At 31.4% G+C, this 19,345-nt stretch overlaps 1 protein-coding gene and 1 long non-coding RNA gene across 3 annotated transcripts; one reads left to right on the top strand and one right to left on the bottom strand.

The window, feature by feature from the left end:
• The first annotated feature begins 3,407 nt into the window (after positions 1-3,407).
• LOC118028731 (uncharacterized) lies at positions 3,408-4,539 on the top strand. The gene is made up of 3 exons (XR_012169471.1): positions 3,408-3,701; positions 3,876-4,168; positions 4,372-4,539. It is a non-coding gene; the product is annotated as an uncharacterized lncRNA (long non-coding RNA).
• Positions 4,540-6,897: 2,358 nt separating this feature from the next.
• Positions 6,898-11,884, bottom strand: LOC118028733 (probable methyltransferase PMT21). Of its 2 annotated transcripts, none has more exons than XM_035032436.2 (8): positions 11,607-11,884; positions 9,907-10,194; positions 9,665-9,813; positions 9,313-9,508; positions 8,929-9,139; positions 7,957-8,632; positions 7,757-7,834; positions 6,898-7,499 (listed from the first exon to the last, which is right to left on the bottom strand). In XM_035032436.2, the coding sequence occupies exons 2-8, from the start codon at positions 10,174-10,176 to the stop codon at positions 7,277-7,279; spliced, it is 1,803 nt and encodes a 600-aa protein (XP_034888327.1). In that variant the 5' UTR covers positions 10,177-10,194; positions 11,607-11,884; the 3' UTR covers positions 6,898-7,276. The 2 variants fall into 2 exon arrangements, with proteins under 2 accessions (XP_034888327.1, XP_034888328.1); XM_035032437.2 differs by lacking the exon at positions 11,607-11,884 and adding an exon at positions 10,549-10,918.
• Between the last annotated feature and the right edge of the window lie 7,461 nt (positions 11,885-19,345).

A 19,345-nucleotide genomic window follows, 5' to 3' on the forward strand; every position in this document is an offset into this window, starting at 1 on the left:
ATCGTAAGTGATTCACAGGTTCCAGGTTCCAACGTTCGACTCTATCTTATCTTTGACAACGTCCATGATCCTGCATGTGAACCAGCATGTGCCATGCGACATGTTTCTAGGAGCCTTGCGTTAGAATTGTGACGTACAATTTGGTGGTGCGTGTCTGCTGGTAAGGTGTCCCAGACGCTGGAGATAAGAGAACATTATGAAATCATGTCTCAAAATTGTTTGATTTTATTAAAGATTCAAATTAAAAATCATGTCCATGGACATGATTTTTAAGTCGGTGATAACTAAGAGTCTATTTAAAAATATAATTATAATTATTTTTTTAAAATATTTTTTACTAAAAAATACATCAAAATAATATTTTTTATTTTTTAAAATTATTTTTTATATCACTGCATCAAAATAATCTAAAAATATCAAAAAATATATTAATTTAAAGTAAAGAAAAAATTAAAAAAATTAAATTTTTTAAAAATATATTTTTAAAACACAAAAATAAACAGCTAGCCTGTTTGAAAGTATGATTGCGGTTGTTTTTTAAAGTGCTTTTCACTTAGAAATGTAACAAAATAATATTTTTTTTATTTTTAAAAAATTATTTTTAATATTAGTGCATAAAAATTATCTAAAAACATCAAAAAAAATATTATTTTAAAAAAAAATATAAAATATAAAAATAAAACAAATAAGGGTTGAGTGGTCATTAAACGTTCAAGAATCCATCGAGAATTTTCGAGTGGCCTTGACTCATCTTCACCCTTTCAAATCATGCATCTTGTGCGTATCGCTCCAGAGAGCACTATGGAGAATTCTTTTTTGAAAAAAATGCGCCAGTCTTAACATTCTTTTGGAATATCTACCAATATATTCTTGCCCATTATTTCAGAAAGAATTCAGATAGCGGTCTTTGCCGTGTTTTAGATTGCTATAATGGTTATTTTTTTAATTTTTTAATTTTTAAAATTTATTTTCAAGATTAGCACATCAAAATAATAAAAAATTTAAAGTAAAAAATATCAAAACTTTTTAAAAACAAAAATAACAATTCAAGAAACTAAATGTTTTTTTCAAGAAACAAATTCTTAAAAAACACACACATAAATATCATAAAAAAATATAAAAAGAATAATCAAAATATTATATGATTTTGTTTTAGTAAATACAACTACTAAATAATTTATTTAAGATCCACACGCACAAGTTAAGATCCAATACACTAAAAATAAAATAATCAAGGTTAGTTCATTTTAAAGTATTCAAGATTATTAGCTATGTAATCAGATAATATTTAATTACCATGAATAGAACAAGAATGATTGAAGTTAGCTAATTTTAAAATACTTAAGATTATTTTTGTTTTTTAAATAAAATAAAAGGTTTTACCATGTCAAAACCATCATTTTTTAAAAGTGAAAGCTCGAGTGAAATATATTTAAACTTGAATCTCGAACATGATTATAACTACCTTGGGCATACGCTAATTACCTCATTGTACTTAATATATTAATATAATTAAAGAAGTTGGAACTGTAACTATTATTAATTTAACTAATCAAATTTTGATTAAAGAATCATCTCATTATATGAGATTCTAAAGATAATTTTTACATTATTCTCAGATATATTTTTACTTTATAACTTAGATTAATCTTCGAATTTTAAAATATATTTATATATTTAAAAATCCCAATAGGAATAAAAACTGAATAATTTGGTCGATGGGATGAGTTTGATATAAGTTCTACACCAGTTATACACATACTAGATGCCATGCCCGCGCAGTGCCGCGAGCTTATGGTATGCCTATGTATCATCGTGAATTTATGAAAAAAAATCATACAAAGAAAAACTATTACAATCCAAAATATTTTAAAGGAAAAAATTATAAAGCTAAATTATCAACAAGCTTAATATTAAAAAAAAATTCTGAAAAAAAGCACAAAAGAAACGAAAAAAAGGAGAAGACAATTTTGGGGGAAAAAAAGGAAAAAAAAACATGTGGGGAAAGTTAAAGCTAAATATTGAAAAAATAAATTCAACAAAAATAATTAAAAAAAAACATGTGGGGAAACACTACAGTAAAATAAAAAAACATGTAGGAGAAACACTATAGCAATCCATAGTATTTTTTTTTAAAAAAATACGAAGCTAAATTCTGAACTAGCTCAACATAAAAAAAAATCGACAAAGACTATTTTGAAAAAGAAAAAAAAAAGAAGGGAACAAAAGCAAAAAAAAAAAAACTAACTCAATACACGTGGGGAAAACTACAATGTTTTAAAGAGAAAAAACTAAAAGACTAAATTCTCAACTAACTCAATAGTTTAAAAATAAAATCAACAAAAATAATTTTCAAAATACAAAACGAAAAAAAAAAAGAATATATATATATAAAGACAATTTTGGAAAAAAAATGAAAAAAAACATGTGGAGAAAGCTAAAGCTAAATTCTCAGGCAGCTCAATATTGAAAATATAAATTTAATAAAGATATTTTTTTTAAAAAAAAATATGTGGGGAAACATTGCAATAAAACAAAAACTATACAGGGGAAACACTGTAGCAATTCATAGTGTTTTTTTTTAAAAAAAAACAACAAAGCTAAATTTTCAACCAACCTAATATATAAAAAAATACAATCGACATAAACCATTTAAAAAAAAAAGAAAGAAAGAAATCATAAAAATAAAAAAAAAATAATGTATGGGAATATTGTAATAATCCACAATATTTTAAAGAAAAAAACTATATAGTTAAATTTTCAATTAGTTCAATATTTTTTTAAAAAATAGCAAATATAATTTAAAAAAATTAAAAAAAAGGAAAAAAAAAAAGGAGGAAGAAGATGTAGTCAATTTTGGATTAAAAAAAAAAGGAAACACTTGGGGAAAGCACTGTTAATATATATATATATATATTTTGGTGGTTTAATTGGGTGAAACTTTTATGGCCGCGGTAGATTAATAATATAATTTGGTTCGAATTAATTTCATGACTGGGGAAAAAGAAGACAAGACACCGTTTGGAGAATAATTACAACGACAGCGACTAGGGAGCTAACTAGACCGTACAAATTTGTTGCTGCGAGTTACAATTCTAAGGAACCGAAGGAGGATGTAAAATATCCGAATACCTTGTGTGTGTGTGCAATATATATATGACAGGGAATTTTAAATCCTACCTAAAAAGGCCTCCTTTTCATATATATGACAGTCGCAAGAAGCCTCGCGAAATCGCACGATAACTAAAGTGTTTTGAAAAGAAATTGAAAAATATATAAACGACTTTAGAATTTCCTACCCACGAGGACCACATTTCCAAGTCAAGACGCACATGACCCGAAACGCATGTCGCTCGAGATGCGGTGGTTAAAAGCGTTTTTAAGCGTCAGAAAGAATTAAATAATATTTTCTGGCGTTATCGTGCGCTATCGAAAGATACACGCGAGAAATCTGCCAAGCTCGATCGTAAAACTTGATATCTCTTCAATTTGCAGATCTGAGATCTCACTCCTCCCCTTTATAAAGGAAGGGATATCGTGAGGACTCTTGTAGGTGTGAACACAAATTTTCAATTTAAAGAGAAAGGAAGGAAGAGGATAAGTCAACACGGTGGAGCCACCGGGTCTCTGCGTCTATGGACACGATCAAGCCTTTCGCTCTGCGCCGCCATGTTTACAAGTCTAAACGGAGGAAACAATGGGTACCCACCGAATCTCTTTACAATTCTATGTTCACTTTTTTTTATATAATTTCTTTTGTTGCTGCTAGTAACCATGTCACTATCCCCAGAAATTAAAAATAATTATCATTCTTATATAAGTTTAAGTTACTAATCGGCGTATTTTACATGCATGGATGCCGATCTGGCTTCTAGAAAAGAGAAGCAAATATCAAGAAGAACAGAGAGAGGAGGGAGACAATGGAACGGCTGAAAATAGATATGGTAGAGATCGGTGAGGGACAAGATCGCATAAAGGAAGGGCAACGAGAAATAAGAGAAAAGTTTGAAGAGATAGAATCTGAATGCCGCAAGCTCAAAGAGGAGACAATGAACATAGCCAAGCAGAGTGATTGCAATCAAATCAGGATCAACCTAATGTTTAGCATTTTGAAAGCACGTCAAGACAACAACTTTTCCCATGCCGAACACCTGACTCAGCTCCTCCGGTTGGTTAAATTTCCTTCACCATTTATTTTCTTAATTTTTGGGATATCGGATTTAATAATTAATCTTGCTAATGCTAGCTAGTAAGGGAATCACAAGGCAAAAAAAAAAAAAAAAAAAAAAAGTTAACAAACTCAAAATAAATAAAAAATTCAAAATGCACAATGCTGATAATTTTTTTTTTCCTTGTTCGTTTTGTTGCCAGTGAGGAAATGGGAAAGCCGGGTCTGGTTGGCTGACTAATGATCATGGAAAACAACGAGCAGTGACTTAATCGTCTTTTTTTTATTATTAACACAAAATCAGTAACTAAATCTGGACATGTACTAATATTAGTCCTCCCTTAATTTCCTTAATTGAACGTTTTGAGTAACAGCGTGTGTGTGTGTGTGTGTGTGTGTATGCTATGCCTCTGTTCCAAATTTGCATATTCTGCTGTCATGGATATATGGTATGATTTCGTGAAAGAGGGTTTCGATTATGAGATTTTGCGAGGCATGCGAGAGAGAGAGAGAGGTACACGGAAAAGGTTAAGAAAGGCCTGCACAGAACCGGCTCATTACCTCAGAGAGTGCGAGGAGGATGCATGAGAACTAAATTATTGACAAGAAAGAAAGAGAGAGCTGGAGTGGAGAAAGGGGCAGAAGAGGTAATATATCCTCAAGCCAGGCTAGAAGGACTACCCCATAGCTGTAGGGCAAAAAACTCCACAGCCGCTCCATATAAGCTAAAACAAATAGCCCAACAAGAGAATATATATCTTGGATTTAAGGGGGTGCAATTTCCTCCCATCTTTTTCACTAACTATAGCCCAGCAAGGTTGGACTCTCCTCCAAAATTTGTGCATTTTCGTGTTCTTGAAAATTGTTCTACCGTTGAGGGCTCCAAATCAATTTACGCCGGACGGAAATTCCTAATTCTTTCTTCTAAATTTAGATAATACTTGAATCTTGTTGAGATAACCCTTAAGTCTGGTTAAATTGCTTACGTTTTACACATTAATTTGGTAGCTAAGACACGGTGTTTTCTTTGTCCACGACCAAGTTCCTCCATGTTTTGTCACTCAGGAGCTCACGCTAGCCACTTCCAAAACCTTGTTGGATTTAAGAATTCTAAATCCAACGTAACGGTTCTGAAAACACTAGATTTAGAGTCCGTTTGTCTACGCGGCTGCGGCTGCGTTTTATTTAAAACGCAGTCCGCAGCCGTTTGGTAATAATAAAAACTCGATTTATTGTGCATGGGACCCACGCAACTTTTGCGTTCAAAACGCCGAAAATGAAAAGCATACAAAACCTGCTTCTCATCCATTGTAGTTGATAAATAATACCGAACAGTGCAATTCACTACACTGTTCACAATGAATTGCACTGTTCACGCAATGTTCAGAGAATTAAATTTGTACTGTTCACGCACTGATCGTATTAATTTGTATTGTTCACTGTAGCTGATATAATTGTTCACGCACTGTTCACAATTCACTGTGTTTTTTTTTTAATAGTTGTATTAATTTTTTTAAAAAAAATACTAGTTTAGAGAATTAAATTTATTCGCGATGTGAACAATATTTTTTTCTTGAAAAACTAGTATAGAGTCAATTAAATTTACTCGCACAATAATATTAATTTTATATCTGATAATATTTTATCTAATTTTATTACACGCTCAAAAAGTTATGAAAACTGTAGTTTTTATCGGATGAATTTTGTACGTAATGAAATTATAAATAGTTTAATGGAATAATAAAAAATATTTTATATAAAGTATTATTTTTTTCATGATGTAATAAGAGTAATTAATTTTACAATATTTAAATTTAAAACCATTAATATTAATATATATTTTTTTAAATTATTTTATAACTTCAATTTCAAAAGCATTCTTAACCAAACACATTAAACTACTTTTTTTTCAACCTCAATTTCAACCACAGTTTTAACCAAACACCTATTTTTTCAAATCAACCTTAACTAAAAGTACTTTTTATAAAACAACTTTTTGCAAACCACAACAGCTACTGCAATACCAAACACACTCTTAGGTGACTGCTCATGTTTTTTCTAGAGATTTTTTTGTGGGACTTGGCAGCACTTCTTCATTTTCTGAATAATTAAATTCAGAAAAAGATAAACTACAGCTTTATGTTCAGAAACAATATTTTTTTATTTAGAAAATTAAAAAATATTTTTTCAAATATTTTTTTGAGTTTGGAAACACATTTTAAGATTCTCCACAACTTTACTTTCCAAGTTTTCACCATTTTTCAAATGAAGAAAAGATATAAATAATATTTTTTTTTTCTTTTATATACAAGCACTTTTTGCAATATATATAGCTAGTCTCATAAATCTAATTATTATAATTTAATATAAACATTTTTTGAGTTAAAAATATTTTTTCATGATAGTTTTTTAATTTTAATGAAAAAAATTAATATTCTATAATTAAATTATTGCAAATACAAAATATTGATATGAATATTATAGATCATGGTTTTGATTTTTTAAAAAAATATCTATAATCTTGATGTCTTTTTTTTTTGGTGAAAATTGTTTCTATTTTAACAAATGAACAAGTTTTCCTAATTTTTTATTAGAAAAAAAATTGAAAAGGAAAAAAGAAAACAGAAAAGAAAAAATAATTTTTAATTTATTTTATTTCTGGACGCACCGTCAGATTTCTCTTTGAGCAACCTCTACTGCACTCCAGCATCACATGATGAAGATTTCAATAATGAAGGAACCAAATTTCATTACATATATGTAAGAACAGCAATGCAAGGTGGCATTGCTTATCGAGTCCACGAATTTCCATACACCGATCTTTGAAGTTTTACATATCGAAGGTGGGGGGAAAAGATCCGAAATGAGAAAAAAAGACAACACAGAGCCAGGATGCCTTGCAATGAATCTATTTATACCTGATTATACTATAAATTAACAAATTTATGTTATTGGATAGCTAATTCTTCAATTGAGATGTTGATCTGGAGAATCCCTGGCTTCTTTTGAATAAACTACTGTGTAAGTATTCAGCTTTCTTCCCCTGAAATCTTGTATTGCAGTTGCATAAGCTCTCGGAGCGGCATGTTTCAGGATTTCTCATGTTTGTCATCTTGAACTTTGGTTAGAGGAATGCCAGAGTTTCTTCTGGCAAATCAATATTCTCTCTTTCTCAACTCCATATTCAGTGTCTTCTCCACGGCAGCTCCACCTCATACCCCTGGCAATGGTGGAAATGGCATCCATGAAATAGCTGGATTCTCGTATTATTGCATAACCCGCAGGTCTTAGGATCCGATCCATCTCCAAAAGCACATACTTCATATCACATCTGTGCAAGAACAAGCAATCATGAGAATCACATTTCATGCCAATTTTCATCCTGCAGAGAATTTTTAGTCGGTCTGGTGTTGCATATTTCCAAACAATATTCAATATCTTGTGATAATTTTTCCTCATAGTAGATATCATTCCTTTGAAGTTAACCACTTAAACTCAGACCGGTACGATCTGCCAGATCAACATTTCTAGACAGTAAATTCCAAGGGATTCCATAAAAGTGGAGAAGTAATGTGCTCCTTAACTTACCTGTGGCTTTCTGCAGTGAAGAGGCCATCAAGGTGAAGGAGATCATAAGTTCGAGGATAAGTTGAGAAAGCTTCACACCTAGAAAAATAGAAAAGAGATAAATCAACAGCTCCTAAGTACTATTAATGACATCCAACCATCAAAGATACTTTTCGTGCAAAATGAGAGCTTCAAGATTCTTATAAGCACATTCAGATTACCAATCATGAAAAGTTCCGATGAGGCCACGGTCAAAAACAACAGGAAGTGTGTTGGCAGCATAGGAAGAGACCACATTCATGACCCACAGGGGATCATCAATCACAGCTGCAGCAAAACCTCCATAAACTGTATTCATGTCCATAACATTTCTTATCTTATTAGACCCGAGTGCTGGGAGCAACTTCTTGTAGTGCTTTGCACGAATCTTCCACTTGCTGTCATCATGCTTGAAAGCACTAGCACTCCCACCATGAACATCTAAAATGCGTTCAGGTGTAACATGCAACCTCTGTGGCCATTTGGGGATGGACTCCATAACTGATTTCTTAATTCTTGGGCTTGGAACAACAACGCAAGGGCGGAATGGAGTGTACCATGCTGAATCTGGTTCGAGGCTATCATCGCACTTGGGCGGGTAGGCATCGGGATAGGTAAGTTTACTGTAGCAACTATTATCTGAAGCTTTCTGCCACACAGCAATGTCATCCTTTTTGTCATACAATTTGAAGCACATCGAAGTCAGCAGTTCTTGCAACTTTTCATAATCAGATTTCTGCTCTTCCACAGTAGTATTCCAGCCTCGCCAACGGTTTTCATAGTTAACAGGAGGACCAGACAGAACCCAGAAGCCACCGGGACGGAGGATACGGTGAACTTCCAGAAGATAAATTCCACCTGAAGCAACAAAATTCTGTTCTTGAGAAAAGCAGCAAGTAGCAATACAATATGCAACTACAATAGGAAGACAGAGGCGAGGAAAATGAACAGCATCAACTAAACGTTGTGCTAATAAAAGAAGTCAACTAGTTGGTGGTGCCCATCCCACACTGAATTTCAAAAGCCATTCTAAAATCAGAAAATGAAGAACCCTGTGAGGATTTAAGCAATTAACAAATGCAAATAATTAGAGCACATAATCTTTTACCTCCCACACAAACTGAGACCAGGGAAGGGTTAAAATCAAGACTAACCAAATTCTGTCCATGGGATAAGACATCTGGAGCAATGAGCCATATCGAATGCATTTGATGGGAAGGGAAGTCTTTGTGTGGAAATGATGCCAAGAATTGCAGGTATTCCACGTTCTAATGCAAACTGGACTTGAGCCTCATGGTTATCTCTTGGGGCAAGAGAAACAGTTAGAATCCCGCGATCTAATAGATCACCTCCCCAGCTAGCAACCTAGAAATAAAAATAACTTGGTGGATTAGGCAACAGAATTCCAAAGAGACAGATAGCCTAGATATGAATGGCAGTACCATTCCTCATGCAACATGGATTCTGATGGTTCAAGTTTCGCAGTTTCTTTCATGAGTAATTCCAGAAACGAGGATGAGGTTGGAAGTGCAACTCACCCCACACCCAGTATCAATGGCAGTGCGAATGGTCCCATCTTTCATTTCAGGGATAAGATCTTGCATCAGATCAACATAGGCACCCACTCCTCTGGGAAACATGGTGCCCCCACCGGGAAAGAGGAACTTCTCCCCCTCTTTTCTCAGCCAGTTCTGGTTAGATTTCTGCTTGTTAATCCAATCATATGGTACATTCCTGAAGCCAGGTCCACAAGGTAAAATAAGTGAAACAAGCATTTTCAATCTAGCATTCCAGCTAATCCCTGACAAACACTGAATTTTGAACCTGGAATTCGGCCTAAAAAAGATCCTGTGAAATGACAAAAAAAGTATCAGAAACGGATCGTAATACCTGTACCAACATTGATCCCTGCTCTTTGGCCATGTTATTGGAGGCTTATACCCTTCCGGTGGTGGAACTAAGCATTCCTTCCTTTCAAAAACCGGAGGACAGTGGCGTTCCATGAAAGTAAGCCGATGATTACCATATTTCTTCCACCTCTGTGCAATAGAGAGACATCATCGATATCTCAATTTTCACTTTATAACCGTCTAATAGATTTTGCACCGTGTAATAAATAATTATGTAAATACCCTTGGATCCGTGCATGGAGTGTAGTCTTGATAGTCGCTGCTGCATTCAGGAAATGCAGTGGATTTAATTTGGAGAGGAGCAACCGACGATTCCTTGGGTGAGGAGACCACCTTTGCCACGTCCTTGACCTCAATTTTATCTCTCTCAGAACAGAAAATTCCACCAAGATAGAATGAAAGCCCACAGAGTACCACAAACATCATCGCCATGGGAAAAGCCCTGGAGTTTTTATCAGGATGGGACCCTGGTTTTCCATCTTTATGCTTCATGATTCCGCAAACGAACAGCTACTTGCAAACAATAGGCAAATTGTAAGTCGCAATGTCTTATAAAGCATATAACTATAAAGCTAATGTCAATCCCTCCCACGTCAACATTGAGAAAATTCAACCAGTTACTTTGAGTATGAACACAAATAAGGATCATTATTTAGAGAATGCAACAATATAGTAATGGAGTGATTAAACAACAAAGTTTTCATTTTTCCATAAACATTAGTTTGAGGCATTGAGAAGATCCTGCAGATCACAATTAAGTAGAGATTTCAGGCAGATCAACATATGAATTTGGACACTTCAAAGAAATGCTAGAAAGAAGAACTCCAAATGAAAAATCAATCAAAATAAAGCAAAGAAGCACACTCTTATAAGCTGATTCTTCCAGCCGGCAAACACTAAACTAGCAAAATTGAATGGATCAATGCAACAAGCCTCGGTCTTTAAGACAGATCCAGCCTATATATACAGCACCAATGACTGGTGAATAAGTTCCAAAAAAGAATCAGTAATTAATACACATGTAAAGGTTGATTGGTGGTGCTGGAGATCTGATAGCAAATACCGACATGTTATTTTTCACTGTCCATGCTACTTTTACTTTTGATATTTCTCACATGATATTGGGACCCAATTCTATCAAACCCCATCGGTCCTAATTACGTATCATTCTTCTCTCTCTGTCCACTACGTCGAAAGGCAAACCACTGGATCTTACACCAAATTATTGAAAAAGCAAAAAGCAAAAAGCAAATAATAGAGGAAAAGAACAATGAACCACCAAGTAATTTTAATGATTTCCTTGAAACCCAAGAAATGTTTTTCCATGATTCACTTTGTTCCGATCAGCTGCTTTCTTCATTTCTCAGGTGTCATCAAAGGCTACTACTCATAGTACTATTAAGAAAAAAAACATTTATTCACCAGTCAATCAAAAAAGCAAAAGAACATATAGTTCCAGCATGAATGTCATCAATCTTTTGTCACGAAAAAAAAAACAAAGAAAGAAAGATCAGTGATTAAACCATAAAAATGTCAGAGAAGCAGAAGAAGGAACAGCGATGGAGTGAAGCAATGCTTACAATACAAAAAAGAAAAAGGAGTGACTCAAAAGGTGGTAACGATATACAAGCCTAAGAAAAAGCAAATCAAGAAAATATACAGGATACCCAGAAAGAAAGGGAAAAAAAAAACAGATCTGAATTGCAGAAAACAGAGAAGAAGAAGAAGAAGAAGAAACACTATGTGCAGCACATATGATATAAGTGATAAGGATAGATCCCTATCTGTCAGAGAAAGGAAAGTACAAGCAGAGAATAACTGAGCACGGTGGTAAAGAAACAGGCAACACAACAAGAATGACAAAAACATAGACAGAGAAGATCAAGTGGGTACTACTTACTAATAATGCTACATTACTGTACCTTAATTTCCCACCTGTACGCTACAAAAACTGAATAGATAGAGAAAGGATGTTGGAACTGAGATCTCTCTTTCTAAATAGATGAGAGAAAGAAGGGGGAGGCAGGTATAGTGGTTATAACTAAAAATGCCTTAGCCTCAAAACCTCACCCCCGCAGAAGCAGGCACACACAGATATCTATTTTCCTATCCATCCGCAAAACCTTAAATAAAAGTCTCTACTACTTGCTTCTTGTTCCTTTCCCAGCTGTCTGTCCTGTGTCTCCTTATCTCCTGTCTTTTATTTTATTTTATATAATTTTTATTCTCTTCTTTAAATAATTCCATGCCCCCTCACCCTGTCTCTCTAATGACTAGAATATACTTGGCTGTAAATCTTTAATCATCAGAGTCACAAGGGGAAAGGGTAAGAGACAAGACCCGAATGATTTCTTACACGACCCTGAATTACACGCATTTTGGACACAGTTTCCTATTTGCCATCAACTGAGATTAATGATGCCTTGTCTATGAACAAGGGACGAATAAAATTACCCTTATGAATTTGTTTTCCATATTGTTATATCTAAGAGATTATGTGCTTTTAGCTAAACTATCTGTATTGGATTCAACCAGCCTGCTGTTCATGTTGAACATTCCAAATAAAAATTAAGAAATTGCTAATCATGTGCGAGGCATGCATGGTAGACAATCATAACACTTGTGATAGTCTTTAATTAATGTTTTAGCTGGGCAATTCAGGTTAACACAGCATGTGTTTATCTGACATAATAAATTTTACTTGGGTTGCTCAGGAGGATCTTAAAGGGACTATGCGCATCACACTAAATCCTTGTGGTTTCAATTGTTAATTACTTATCTGCAGAATCCAAAATAAAACCCTGGTAAATTGCTTGGGAATAATATCGCTACAGCTGTGTTTTTCAAATTTCATTTCCGAGATTTGAATTACAGCGTTGTAAAATATTTTGCAAAGAGAGAATATACAATCTTGGCATTTTGGATCATTTGGAATAGGTTCCAAATATTTTGTTTTCCCTTAAAACTAATCTATTTTTATATTTTTGAATAGTTTTGATATGATGGTTTCAAAAATATTTAATTTTTAAAAAAAAAAAATATATATATATATATATATATTATTTTAATATATTTTTTTAGTAAAAAACACTTAAAAAATAATTTTAAAGGTTTCACAGGAATAAATTAGTGTTTTTACATTTTAAAAGAAACAATGTGAAGGTTATATTACACTTGTACGTAAAACTTGTTGAATTTACATCAAAGAGCTTTTTTGTCTTCTGATATTATTTTTTTAAAAGAGTATGGAGCAGCATTATAACCTTAATTACATAATATTATTAGATATTATTAAAAAAAAATGCATGGAGGATTCATTGCGCACCTAGACAAATTATATATTATTCATTATAATGGTGTATTTATTATTTTATTCTTTTAAAGAAAATTTTTAGCCTTGGTGTTTGGGTAAAATGATTTTTTTCTAAGGAACCATCACTCATTATGAGATTGATTACAAACAATTCAGTTTTTTTACATTTTAAAAACATAATATAAAAACTATATTACCCAAACAAACAAAAATTGTTGAAATTACAATATAAAGAGCTTTTTTATCTTTTTATATTATTATTTTTTATAATAAAAAAGTTGACATGGAATGACTTGGTCTTTTAAATAGTATAAATATTATTAAAAAAAATTATTGCCGCTTATGGAGCCGTCATGGTAAGACGGAATTTTTTTAAGAAAATAGAGTGCTCGACTGGAACAACGGCCAATGAAAAAAAAACCGTAATTACATAGATAACTGCTCCTCCCCTTCTCCATCTTTAACTTAAGGTAAGGCGAATCATATGGCGGCAAAAGACGACCTCACCTTCTCGTAGATGATGTCACTCACCGGCAAATAGCCGACACCTACCCTCTTTGGACAGTGCGTGCGGTGTTGCCCAACCTCCAATCGTCACCTTTCAAAGCAGTATTGCTTCGTTGTCCTCTTTCCATTAGTGTTGCATGTGTGCACAACGACGTTATAGTTGGGCTCTAGTTATTTTTCTTTTTTTTCTCTCTTTTTTTCTTGACAAAATATAAAGGTGTCATTTAATTTGTTTTTATTTTCAGTTTAGTCATTGTTGTTTTAATTGTTATCTATTTTTATTTTTTGATTCATTTTCTTCTTCAATTTTCCTCTCATTAATTTTATTTTTATATCACATCTGGTCCTAATTTATTTGATTGTTGTTTGTTTATTCTCAGTCCTTTTTCTAATTGAGTTTTTTTTTCATCCCTCAACATTTAATTTCAAATTATTTTTATATCAAATTTAATTATTATTCTTTTAATTGTTATTTTTTTTTGTTTTGAATTCTTTTTTATTGTATTTTTTTCCTTTCAATGTCATCCCTTAATATTTTTGATGATTTGAAATTTTACTTCATTATTTTTTAGGGTTTGTTTTATATGGGATTAGTCTCGAGTTTATGACTAGAGATATGGATTTTAAAGGTTAACTCAGGTTGATTTTGATATTTTTTTTAGTTTCTTTTTTTAAAATTAATTTTTTTTCTACAATTTATTCCTTCAACATTTAATTTATTAAGAATTGATTTTCGTGGCTTGTTTTTTAATCTCCTTTCTATAAGATTACCCCAAACTTGTGTTTATGGTCATAGGGCCGGCTAGTACGTTCTCCCAATATCATGATCAAGTTGTAAATTTAACATGTTAATTTAGATGTACTCAAGTTGGATTTTTTTTTTTACATATAAATGAACAGAAATAATTTACAACATAAAAGATGTCAAGAAAAAATAAAAAAATAAAAATTAGATCCCCTCGCGATGTAGCATGGCCCCTGTCTAATGCCTAATACCAAATCTTTCGGTGGAATTTGTAAGGGAGGGAGGCGGCATTAATTTTTATTTCCCATTCTTTGGTAAGAGAACGTGGGTTGAGAGACAGCTGGCAGCAAACATGAAATTACATCGTACGCAGGGCTCTTGATTGCTTTTATTATAAATAAAACAAGACGCAGTTCCCCTGTTTCTCGTCATTCCATTCACTTGTCAACTCAACACGAACTACTTGAAATCGAAACCCCTTTTTTGCCGCAACATTCCACACCTCATAAACCAGCCAATGGAATCGTGGCAGCAATTTTCTTTTTCCTTTTTTTATTTCCACGTCTGATTCATTTCATAGTCAGTTGCAACATGTTCTTGGGTTGCATTTGGATTGGAGACGACACAGAATTAATGAATCAAGATGAAAATAACAAATTCGAATGATATTTTAATTCTACGTTGCTATGCTTGTGTGGATAGATATTAAGAATAAAGATAAAAATTTAATTTTTTAAATGTAGAAAAACCAAGGGTTATTAGGAATTACTTCATAATTTATTTAAATCATGTTAATTAAATAATTTTTTAATAAAAAAAACATTAATGATAATAGTAGAGATGATACAATCGAAATAGTTTTATATATTTATTTTAATAATATATCATTTTTAATTTAAAAAAAAAAAAGAAATTTCATTCTCATTTTTTATTTTTATACTCACCTAATAAAAATATGTTGACTTTTATCTTCATTCTCATTTTTTCTTATAATTATTGTTTTATTACTTTTAATTAAATACATTTTCCTAAAGGATATGCAGTCCAATTATTATCAAATTCTAACTAAATACATTTTCTTATAATTCTCATTTTTTTTACATGTTTAGACAAAGATAAATGAGTTTACCTTAGATTTTTCTAAACTACATGCACTAAAATTCAAAAATATAGATCCTGTAACCAGACAAAAATTGATGGATAAAATTTGACAAAGAAATAATAATGAAGATGACCAAGAAAATGAAACAAGATTTTAGAAGTGAAACAGATAACAAAGAAGATGTGAGGAACAAAACACTTTGATAGATCATTAAGTTGGTAAAGACCATTCTTCACTTTATTCTTTTTATCCTATCTTTTATTTTTATTAAATTCTTCCTCAAATTTTTTTTAACAATAATTGAAGTTGTTTTTAAATTAATCTAATCAACTAAATTATATCGAGATAACTTTTACATAATTTACTTAAACTCGGGCTAAACAAAAAGTTGGGTCAACAAGTTTTTTTATCATTTCCAACCTTTTTTTAAAGAAAATTTCTTTCTAAAATGTGTTTTTAGATTAGTCAAATTAATTAGGTCATGTCAGAATAATTTCTACGTAATTTAATTTTAAATTAGTGCTACATAAAAAGTTAGGTTGGTAGCATGTTTATGTTAATTTTATTATTTTTATCTTCTAACTTTTTTTACTATACAGATATGATATCTTTGAATTAGTCAAATTAATTAAGTCAAGTCAGAATAACTCTTATATAGTTTAATTTTAAAATTTTAAAATTTATATGTTAAATTGAATTTAATAAAAATGCAGAATAATTATATTTTTTTTTATCACATTTAATTTTTTTATTTTTTTATTTTTTTGACCTCACGCTCATCACAGCACTGGACTGTAAAGTGGAAACCACTACTACCGACTAATTAATTTTGCAAGATCCATCATGATGTAATGTCAATTATTCAAAGACAAGACATGATTTTGGGGATCTCCATAAGTGCAATCAAAGGCTCTAAACAGGAACCATAATCAATGGCTCTAAACAGTAAACATTAGTGATAATAACTAGTTTGTTTTCTCTGCCGTTTCAAGATCGAGTAATATAATTATTAATATAATAATTATTAAAAATATATATAATCATTAATTTTAAGATCCGTGAAACTAATTAAGATATATGCAAGTTATCTTAAACACTCATATTAATAATAATAATAAAAAAAAAAAAAACTCTAAACAGGGAGGGGATTGAACTGTGGATTCCGAGATCAACACGTTGTTGTCAGGAACAAGAGAGAAGGCAAGGCGGTGTGCTTGCTTTGTAATAAAAACCTTGAACAGATGTAACATGGCACCAACAATCTCCACATTTATGTCTTGGCCACTCCATGTGATGTGAGCCAACCCTCCCTCCAGGCCTCAATAATTTTATCAACTGCCAGCCTTTTGTTCACTCGTGAAAGCCTCAACTCATTGCTTTGGGTTCGGAAATGATGCCCAAAGCACAAGCGATGTGACAACAGAGACGAGAGAGTACAAGACAGACAAATAGAGGCAAAACTACTTCTTTCTCCACATGCCTTGACCCCTTCTTCTTTTACACATAGAAAATTTCAGGCTTGATAATTTAGTTTTATTTTAATACAATAAACAAAATGGCAATGATAGTAAATGAAAAAAATTATGATAGATTGGAGAAAAAGAATGTTTGGAATTATAAAATTAGATTAAAAAAAAACAACATAAATCAACTTGAGGTATCGTGATAGACATGTATCATGAGTAATATGGGGTGAGCCAACCCAGCTTCACCTGCAAAACTCGTGACATGAATCATGAGATTAGAATAACCTAATAGAAAAGAAATCAAATAAAACTACAAAGCCAATCTTTTTATATATAAAATGATGAAATCAAAAAAGAAAATAAGCCAACAAAAATGATATTTGAACTCTTTAATATTAGATTAGAAGCATCATATACAGAGAAACTGCAAAGCCATGTCTTCGGCAAATTAAGCGTTGAATAATGAAATCGATGGAGGAAATCAATTACACAAAATAATCCAAAATAAAAAAAATAGTAATTAAAAGAACGAGGGTGAAAATCAAAATAAAAAATAAACTAGAGGGCATCTAATTTTTTTTTTATTTGAGGGTTAAATTAAAAAAAAAACCTTAACAAAAAATATCACAAGAATGAGAACCAAATTGAAAAAAACAATACACCATAAACTTATATTAAATGATAAAATTAAAAATCAATAAAACTTAAAAAAAAATCAAGAAAAAAAAATTATAAATCAAAAGAATAAGAACTGAATTGGAAAAGATAATATATGACAAATTAAAATTAAATAATTAAATTTAAAATTATAAAAAATTAAAAAAAATTAAAAATTAAAAATTAAAAAACATAAAAAAATGAAATTAAAATACCAAAAATAAATAAGACTAAGCTGCAATTTTTTCCAGGAACAGAGAGAAAAGAAGTGAAAAGAAGGCGCACCAGGCGACAACCCATCTCATTACCGCCAACACGCATTGTACTAGGAAGAAGATGTGGCGTAGCTTCCAACAACACAAGGGTGTTTGAGAATGTGGTAGCGGTTGCTTTTCAAATAGCTTTTCGTGCCGAAAAAAATGCCAATAATGTTTTTTTATTTTTAAAAAAATATTTTTGATATCAGCACATCAAAACGATCCAAAAAGTACAGACCGCACTCAATTTTAACAAAAAAAAATTAAAATTTTCTGAAAAACAGGTTCAACCTCAATGCCAAACAGGCACACCTCGTCCAAATGATGTTGACGGCTCCTGCATAGTACATACTGCAATTTTTTGAATTTTAATATGTATTAAATAGCTTAAAAAGATCAAATTACCTTGACGGTTCTGAAATTAACAAAAAATAAAAAAAAATGTGCATAGATAAAAAGAACGTTGAGTGCATGCTTTATCTTATTTTTATTCCAAGAGGACAAATATATCTTTTGACTGTATTTAAAAAGTAAAAGGCTTCAATACCCTCAAATAATAATTTAAATTTTTTGATATGGATGTAATAATTTTAATAAAGTAATTTAATTGCTCATGAAAAATGAAAAAATTACATATATCTCCAGTCAAATTATTAATTTTCTACAAGTTGCCTTAACAGTTAGTTGTGTTTGTTTAGAATAGGTGATTTTTAAAGGGTTATTTTAATTGAAAATATATTAAATTAATTTTTTTAAAGAATTTTTTATATTATAATGTCAAAATCATAAAAAAATATTAAAAAATTATAATGATTGCTTTTTAAAATATATTACGCTTGAGAATATATAATAATATTTTTTTATTTTTAAAAAATTATTTTAATACTAACACGCTAAAATTATTTAAAAATTTAACCAAAAAAATTCAAGTTTTTTATAAAATACTATTTGAAACACTTTTGAATAAGCGAATTCAGGGAGGGTAGTTTTGATGAATGCTTCAAAGGAGTGATAGTAAGATATATCTCTGATTTTTTTGTTTATTTTAAAATATAAAAATTTATTTTAAAATTTATCTAGAACAAGTACATACATACATACATATATATATATATAATCAAATTATTTTTTTTTAACTAAACACATTTATATAAGGACACTACCCAAGTAAAACCCAAGAGATGTCCTCATCATCATTACAGACGTTCCCTGGTGTACACTATTGACCTGTTTTACCTTGTGCACATCCGAACTTGCCTTATGCCTCGCCGTCGTAGCTGTGAACTGCAGAAATGACCGGCGACACCTCATCCTATTCTAGTCAGATTCCCGGCAATCTGCTATCAGAATTTTGATTCCGCAATGTGTCATCCACAATCCTTATATTGTCGCTTCCAAATTATTCTCCAAAATTATTCCCGGAATCTCAAATCCAGATAATATACCATTAATCGCTAGCATTCTATTCTTTGCGAATGGCAATTTGGCACTTCCATCTTTCAAAGAGATCGATTGTCATGTAATGATTAGAAGCTAACATCCCTCTCCCTAATTATATTGCGTCAAAGCAATAAACACTTCAAATATTGGACGAAAAGTTCCAGGACAGGCATG

This window comes from Populus alba, chromosome 3 (assembly GCF_005239225.2).
Source record: "Populus alba chromosome 3, ASM523922v2, whole genome shotgun sequence".
NCBI lineage: Eukaryota > Viridiplantae > Streptophyta > Magnoliopsida > Malpighiales > Salicaceae > Populus > Populus alba.